This window comes from Sinocyclocheilus anshuiensis, unplaced genomic scaffold (assembly GCF_001515605.1).
Source record: "Sinocyclocheilus anshuiensis isolate Anshui unplaced genomic scaffold, SAMN03320099.WGS_v1.1 scaffold665, whole genome shotgun sequence".
NCBI lineage: Eukaryota > Metazoa > Chordata > Actinopteri > Cypriniformes > Cyprinidae > Sinocyclocheilus > Sinocyclocheilus anshuiensis.
In genome coordinates, this window is record NW_015537961.1 from 407,770 (window position 1) to 416,626 (window position 8,857).

The 8,857-nt window shown below is 34.2% G+C and overlaps 1 protein-coding gene across 3 annotated transcripts in view; it reads left to right on the forward strand.

Annotated features, from left to right (window-relative positions):
• disc1 (DISC1 scaffold protein) overlaps positions 1 to 8,857 on the forward strand; it is a 68,888-nt gene that overhangs the window by 11,429 nt on the left and 48,602 nt on the right. For all 3 annotated transcript variants that reach the window (XM_016458659.1, XM_016458650.1, XM_016458641.1), the window contains exons 2-3: positions 3,083 to 3,957; positions 5,543 to 5,612. In XM_016458659.1, the coding sequence (XP_016314145.1) occupies positions 3,083 to 3,957; positions 5,543 to 5,612 (945 nt within the window). The remainder of the gene's footprint in view (positions 1 to 3,082; positions 3,958 to 5,542; positions 5,613 to 8,857) is intronic.

The window sequence follows — 8,857 nt, forward strand, 5'->3', positions numbered from 1 at the left end:
ACTGCATTTAAAAACATATGAGACGCAGTGAAAAGGAATAAACCTCCACAAATTCGTGACGTGTTTTCTAAACGTTTTAACATTGCATGGCTTTCTATACATCTCTTGTGTGAGACGCGAGTGCAGCAGTCATATTTGTCCGTCTAAAAAATGCGCTGAATATGCGTTCTGCGTGAATGGCTTGGTTTCGATTTGAACCTAATCAAGATCTTCTACGCATTGAGCTTCTATATTTCTCTGATATGTTGAATGCATAACACAGCAGCGGCGCATCTCGCGGGCTAGACTAACAACACATTAAACATCTCGCGCGCCCCTGACGCACACCTAACATTCAAATGCAAATGTTTATTTTAAATTCGACTAATTCATTTTTTTATTCACAATCTCCTCATCACAGGCAGGCACAGCACATGTTCGTGTTTGTGTGTGCTGTCTGCGTCACTCATAGCACGTGCCTATATCGTGCGCTATATCGAACATTTTTTCTATCGTTATCGAAGAAGGTGTAACGTCGATAAATATCGATACCGTTTTATCGCCCAGGCCTAGCACATATTAATGATTATTCTGCATGACCATATTCTAGACCCCTTAACCCGACCCAATACCTAAACTTAACAACTACCTTACTAACTATTAATAAACAGCAAACTAGGAGTTTATTGAAGGGAAACTCTTAGTTAATAGTGAATATGTGTTGCCTAATCTATAGTGTTACCAAATATTTGATGTGAAAAGGGTCTGGTAGCAAAGGTTTGTGAATCCCTGCTCTACTCGACTGTTCAATAACGTCCTTTTGTTCAAGTCTTCCAGAGGATGTGTCTCTCGCTCAAGCAGCTCTTCCTCTCTCTAGAAAACATTCTTCAGCAGTGACTTCATCTGCTCTTCATTAGCTCCGTGTAAATTATGGTGAAAGATCGCAATGCCAGAAAATACAAAGAGATTCGTTGGCATAATTTTTCTTTTTTTGAAAGAAAAGTATATGCACACCATTTCAGACTATAGAAGTCAGTGATATAAACTTCTATTTTAAACATTTCCCTCATTTTTGGAGGGCAGGTTTTGGCTTAGTGATGGTCTGGTAGTCTGTTCTCTCGGGGCTCACTGGCGTGTGAATGGACTCTCTGTTATTTCTCATGTGAGTTAGTTTGTGTGTTTATGTTCGAAAGATCTGCGAGAGAGACATTGAACTGCAGCTGTTCTCGCTCTGCATTCGCTGCAGTGAGGGATTGTGGGAAACGTCTTTAAAGAGCCAATCACAGCTGCAGAAAAAGAGTTCATTCGAGAGTTTTTCTACTGATCCCTCCCTTTCACCCTCAGAACAACAGACCGATGTGTTTTGTTGAGTATATGTCGAGGTTTTGGTTTCAGACTTGTTTTGTCTCTGGTGTTTTGAGTTCATAATTTTATGATGGCTTGTCGTTTATGCATTCATTTCGGCTCATCTTACAGTCAGTTTTACTTGCGCAGAGGAAACGTTTTATTGCTCAGATGTTGCTTTCATAGTTTAGAGGGATGATGGATCTCATCTCATAAAGTATCAAATTAGTTCAATGTGTTTAATTTACTATAAAACAACTCTTTATGGTTCCTGCAAACAATATTTATCTCAATTTATTTAATATATGTGTTTATTTAATTTTAATTAATTTAATATTTATATCTAATATGAATTTTAAAGTGAAGCATTTGTCATTTTCATTTAATTTAACTTGACGTACTAAAATAACAAACTAATACTAAAATAAAAATGTGTAAAAGCTGTATAGGCATATAAAAAAACAAAAACTAATACAAATGACAAAAACAACAATTACCTCTAACTAAAATTAAAATGGAATATCAAAAATATAAATGAAAATAAAAAACGAATTAAAACTATGAATAAAAATTATAGTAGTATCTCAATTACACTAAAATGATACTGGTTCATATTGATTATATATAGATATATATGACCATATATATAGATTTTTGACTATAAACAATTCTAAAGAATTGTTCGAGACGTTGATATCTCTTGTGAAACTCTAGAGGAGACACACAGCAAAATATCTCAGTTAGCTCATTAAAATGCATTAAATGTATTATAATGCAAGTATTATATCTGCAAGTAGTAAATGTATTATAAATACAGTATTACTAAATATTAATAATGAAATGTTATTTTCAGAAACCCTAAAGAGTGCTTTTGTCAAATTAAACAATCCATTTCAAATATTAAAACATTGAGAAAAAAAAAAGAAGTGTAAAATGTACAAAAGCTGCATTTTTAATTTGTAAAAATAGTTTTAAGTGCAAAATGTACAAAAATGTAAATTTTCAAATGTAAAAAATTGTTTTAAGTGCAAAATGTACAAAAATGTAAATTTTTAAATGTAAAAAATTGTTTTAAGTGTAAAAATGTACAGAAAATATGCAATATTTAATGATGACTGTGTTATTAAAATGTCCATAATTTTCATATTTAAATTGTATCTTTACACTGTTATGAAACTCTTATATTTGTTTTTACTGTGCATTTCCCAAAGTGCCCATCAGTTTTAATTTCTCAACAGCTGTATTGCATCTGACACACCGATCACAGGGAGATTTCATTGCTGAAACACATGACGACAGCTGTCATGGCTAGGGATATGCCGGTATCAAATTTTCATGTTGCGATTAATTGCTAATGCTTTTATCACGGTATACGGTATTATCACGATATTGAATCCGCCATGTGCTTCTTGTCCGCGCTTATTTGCATCAGAGTGAGCACGCGTCTTTCTCACAGCATACAGCGGTGTTGTGCATTTTGACCAGTTGATGGGAAAAGTATTCTTAAAATGCATTCAAAATTCTGAATAATTTGTAATATATAATTATTCACGGTATTTAGAAGAGCCCACGATAACAATATTGTGCATATTCATTACCGTGATATATCGCATTACAGAATACCGGCACAAGTCTAGTCATGGCTCATTATTTGTTTACAAAAATGCCATTGTGAGAGTTTGCATATCCAGTTATAAAGCACCTTTTCAAGGTTCATCATCAAGACTAAGACGTTTAATCAGTAATCTGTTCTCAACAGGTGGTGCGAGTCCGACCACTGCAGCGGGAAGCCATCGCAGACGGCCGGGATACATGCGCTCAGAGCTGCTTAACCGGTCATGTGACTCTGAACGAGACCGTTCCAAAACTCCCGTTTCTGGCTCGCCTACTAATGAGAACACTCGAAAGAGCGCTTCGAAATTACCCAGCAGCCCCAGCGAGCAATGGCTTAAGGATGTTTTCGAGAGAGACGACAGCCAGGATTCTTCCAAAACGCACTGTTTGCGTGACCGTGTTGCCGAGGAAAATTCCTCAATGCCATCGCGCAACGTTTTTAATTCGAGCTTCAGTTTCATTCAGCAGTCGCTAGAAACTAGCGATCTATTAGATGCGAGCACAAACAAATCTGTGTGTAAACAGTCTGAATGGGACCGACTGAAGTGTGAAACGTCTGAAACGTCAAATTCGGGTGCTTTAAAACCTCACACTGCTTTAGTAAATCACTTGAGCCAATCAGAGATCAGCACTGTTCCAACTAGCCAATCAGAACATGAGGTTTTCTCATTAAGCAATTCGCCTTGCTCGATTGGTCAGTCGGTGCAACAGAAAGGGCTGTTATTGGACCGAGAGCTGTGGCTAGTGGATCTAGACGTACTCTGGCAACGGGACAGACAGATTTCGTCCTCCATGGCGTCTTATGCGAAAGAAAGCGTCCAGGACTCAGACTCTGGCTCTCTGGACACTGAAGTCACGTCCTCGCTCTCGATTGACTCGTCAGACTCGACCTTGGCCTCATCGGTCACGTCTGGCTACGACAGTGCAACCCCGTCCTCAGATCAGAGTCGGGATGGCCTGATAAAGAAGTACGAGGATGTTCTGCAAGACTGTCTTCAGAGCAATCGCACAAACACCAAGGTCAGTACGACACAACAATGTTTAATACTTTCATACTTGTTTATTAAGTTTTTTTAACATTCTTAAATCAAGAGAAATTTACTTGTGAAGTAAAAAGACTTTAGATATTAAATGAAGTTAATTAAATTAAGTCTGATCTGCCACTGGGGTAAGAAAAATAAACTTAATTTAAAGGGAAAACAATATAATTTATTTAAATTTATTTTTAACGACTTGATGCCTAAAGGTGTGCTTTTACTTAAACCCTGTTTAAGTAACTAACATAGTCAATATAGTAAAAAAAAATCAATTTTTTTTAAATGGAAAGATTTTTATCAAACCAAAATAAAAAAAAAAACAATTTGCATGTGTTTTTGTTTAGTATCATATTTGATACATCAGGCTTTAATGGCTCATATAGTCTGATATAGTGAGAATATGAAGGAAAAAAACAGCTCACTTTTATTCAGAGGTCCAAACTGAGCAAAAATATGAAATTTGGTGCAGATGCTTATATTTATGTTAAAAATTCTGATAGCTTGTAATGTAAATCAATGAGATCTTTCTAACAGTACAGCAGATACTGACATAAAATGATATAAATATCAGTCGTCACTCTATATCTCCAATAATATGTCTTAGATTTAAATGATCGAAACATATAATGCAATCCAATGATGATTGAGAGATGAACAAATAAACGCTCCTCAAGATCCTGATGATCAGATTTGAGACTCGCTGATTTTTATAAAATAATTCATGGATAATCAAGTAAAGTGAAGCTGCTTCAGTCCAGTAAGTGTTCATCTGGAAATATTACTAACAATATCAAAGTTATTCTTACATTTACTTCCTAAAAATCAGTAAAGATTTGACAGCAAAAAGACACGTGAAGCGCGAGCTGAAGGTGGACGTTATACAATTATACTGAAATACTTGCTAAAAAAGTCTAAACTATCAATCAGACGACAGAAGGCATGCAGTAGATTGTGTGCGACAGGTTTTTCTGCAACGTTTTGATCATGTTGATCATTGAGGCCTTAGAAATCTGCATAACAAATGTGAGCCTGGAGCACAAAAGCAGTCTTAAGTCGCTGGGGAATATTTGTAGCAATAGCTAAAAATACATTGTATTGCTCAAAATTATTGATTTTTCTTTTATGCCAAAAATCATTAGGATATTAAGTAAAGATCATGTTCCATGAAGATATTTAGTAAATTTCCTACCGTAAATATATCAAAACTTAATTTTTGATTAGTAATATGCATTGCTAAGAACTTAATTTGGACAACTTTAAAGATGATTTTCTCAATATTTAGATTTTTTTGCACCCTCAGATTCCAGATTTTCAAATAGTTGTATCTCGACCAAATATTGTCCTATTATCCTAACAAACCATACATCAATGGAAAGCTTATTTATTCAGCTTTCATATGATGTATAAATCTCAATTTCAAAAAATTTAAAATTATGACTGGTTTTGTGGTCCAGGATCACATATATGATACAGTAGGCTTTATAAGGTCGATTTTCACTTGAAGTAATGTTTTTCACTCACAATCTTTGACATTTTTCTAATGTTTCACAATGTTTTACCCTCTTTAGATCAAGTCCATAATGATGAAGCTTCAGAGATTACAGCACAAAGCGGTTCTGGATGACGACTATGACACAGGTCAGTCATTTTGCATGCTCAGTGTTGGTTTGATCATTATTTGATGAAGCATGATGGTTTCTCTAGCTAATAGGATGTGCATATTAAGTGTAAATACTAAAACAGAATTGATTTCTTATTCTAAAATATAATTAACGCACTAAAAAAAAATGCTTCTCATAAAGAATGATCTGTGAATATCAGCCCAGTTTTATGTCCAAATATGTCCATAGACTGATGACAGAACACAAAGACGGTTTCATCACATTCATGTGGTGCAAACACGCCCAAACACTCCCAACTGATTGTCTGTACTCAGCGATAGTGACCTTAAACCCAGCCAAAAACATGAACTTGTGATTGCTGACTTCATAGCATCAATATTCCCTTTCTACATCCCACGTGTTTGTTTGGCAGTAACACTCAATCCACCTCGTTTGACTCAGTGATGTTGAACATGTCTGTTCATACAGTTCCTGCATGTTTTCAGCTATTATATCTGGAAAGGTTATCAGTCTAATTATCTTATTACAGTGGTTTATTGTATGCATACTGTGCACTGAATTTATTCTGAGTAGGACCCCATTTGAAATGTGTATCTTTGCATTAGGATTATTATAGTTATCTAAAACCAAAACCATAAAAAAAAAAATGTGTTACTTGAAATAGAAAAAACATTAGCTGAAATAAAATAAAATGTAAAAAATTAAACTACTTCTCATTTCTCAAAATACTAAAATAACTTTAAATAAAACTAATAAATAGTATATAGACATATATAAAAAAAACTAATACAAATGATAAAAACACACAACAAAATTACTAAAAAATGTAACTAAAATTAAAGAGAAAACAGAAAATATAAAAATAATAAAACCCAAAATATATCAAAATGTTTTCTATAAAACACAAAATGTCAAAAATATAAAAACTTTTATATTATATAATAAAATAACATTGCATGTGTGTTAATAGTATGCTTACTGATGCTTTTTCTGACTGAGCTCCCATATGAAATGTATATCTTTGCATCAGGATTATTTTTTGTTATCTAAAACTAAAAACATGAATAAAAAATGTGTTCCTTGAAATAAAATAAACGTCTGAAATAATATAATATATAAAAATGGAAATGTATTATTATTATTATTTTCAGATTTTCAGTTCCTACGGCAATATTTCTAACTAACTAACTAACTAACTAACTAAATAAATAATAAATGAATAAACTTGAATAAATAAAAATGAATAAACATTATTTAGACTATTTTAAAACAAAAAAAAATACAAATGACCAAAAAAACAACAAAATTACTAAAAACTTTAAAACTTGAAAGTGAAAACAGAAAATATCAAAATAATAAAACAGAAAATATCAAAATAATAAAACAGAAAATATCAAAATATTAGCAAATATTATTTTATTGATAAATAAGACAGAAAATATTAACAAAGACTTTTGTAGTATATATTTAAATTACTTTGCCTGTGTGTCACATGCATCAAACAGTATTAGTGTAACTTTGAGATGGCTCTGAGATTCAGTGTTGAACAGCGCCATCTGCTGGTCATGAGCACAGTTATCATACAGGACCAGTGTGCTGTGTGTGGTGGATTTATTTTACTGTGTAATTCCTTCATCCTTTGCTTCATTACTCGCACTGAGCTGCTGTACTCAAAAGCTTCCCGCTGTATCTTCAGTGTGTGTCTGGAGAAACGCCTTAAACGTCTCTATCAGATCAGATGATTGACCTATATTTGTCAGCTGGAAGTCTTTTTTCACCCTTGTGAGCGTGAGGAACCTTGTGACTTATAACTGGACATTCCCCAGACCCTGATCTGTGTGTGTGTGTGTGTGTGTGTGTGTGTGTTGTTTGTTTTGTTTTATATTGTCTGTCTTACACTCACAAACACACACTCAGACGTTTCCTGCACTGTTTTAGTTGCAGATTAGAGTGTAAGTGCTTCAAAGGGGCTCGTTTTTGTGGAAGAATGGGTTTTAAATAATGATAGATCAATATATCTTGATTTAAATGTGTCTGTTTTCGAGATTAAATAAGAGAATATGAACTTTCAACATGTTAACTGTATTACAGTTTTTCTCAATTGCTTTGGCTCAATTCTCGAATTTTTTATTTTTTTCCTGAAACAATAAGTTCAGATCTCTGAACAATTAGTTTCTTGTTCACATCAGATTGGAATTTCTTATTGATCTTAGCAAATTGCAAATGCTTTGGCACATGTGTGCAAACAGTAAGTACAATTGTCTGCAGTTTGCACAACAACTAATTGCATATGGCTTGTTGATCAAAACTGATGAGCCGATTCTCACTTAAACTGTCAAACTCTTCACAACTTCTCAATCATTTTTCATCGTGTAAGCCATCACATTCAAAACGATCCATTCAATTATGAAAAATTGGTATACACGCATGTATATTCCATAAATATCTGACATTGACATTGTTTGTAATGTCTGCTAAATTGGCAAATGACCTCTAATGGCAATACAATTTGAATCAACCATTCAACCATTTAACCAATCAAGTTTGGGAGCATATATATGTAGATTGCCCACAGTACAATCACTAAGAATGGAGGACTTCCACAACCCTGAACTGCAGCAACATGCTCGTGGAAGAGCAATTGGAAGACGTGTAAGAATACGTGGTGGTGGTGTTAGAGGAAGACATAATAGAGGAAGAGGTGGAAATAGAAGAGTCAGAGTCTCTGATGAAATCAGAGCCACACTTGTGGATCATGTCATAAATCGTGGTTTTACAATGGAAGAGGCTGGTCGAAGAGTACAGCCTAATGTAAACAGGTCCACAGTGTCATCAATTGTGCAAACCTTTCGTAGGGAAAACAGGTAAATATGTATTTATTTATTTTTGTTTTACAGTATGTAAAGCATTTTTATAAACAACAATATTGTAAACGTAAATGCAAGTCTATTTGTACATTCTACAGAACCGCACAACAACCTCGCGCTGGTGGCAGAGCAGCAGTATTTAACCATCAGCAAGAACAAGAAATCTGCAACATGGTCATAGCCAACAATTCCATCAGGCTAAAAGAGATCCAAAGTGCAATCATAAATGACAATGTCTTCGCAAATATAAATTCTGTCAGCATTTCCACAATAGACAGAGTTTTGAAAAGACATCAAATGACTATGAAACAACTCTACAAGGTGCCATTTGAGAGGAATAGTGAAAGAGTGAAGGAGCTGCGGTACCAGTATGTCCAGGTAAACTATTGGTGTG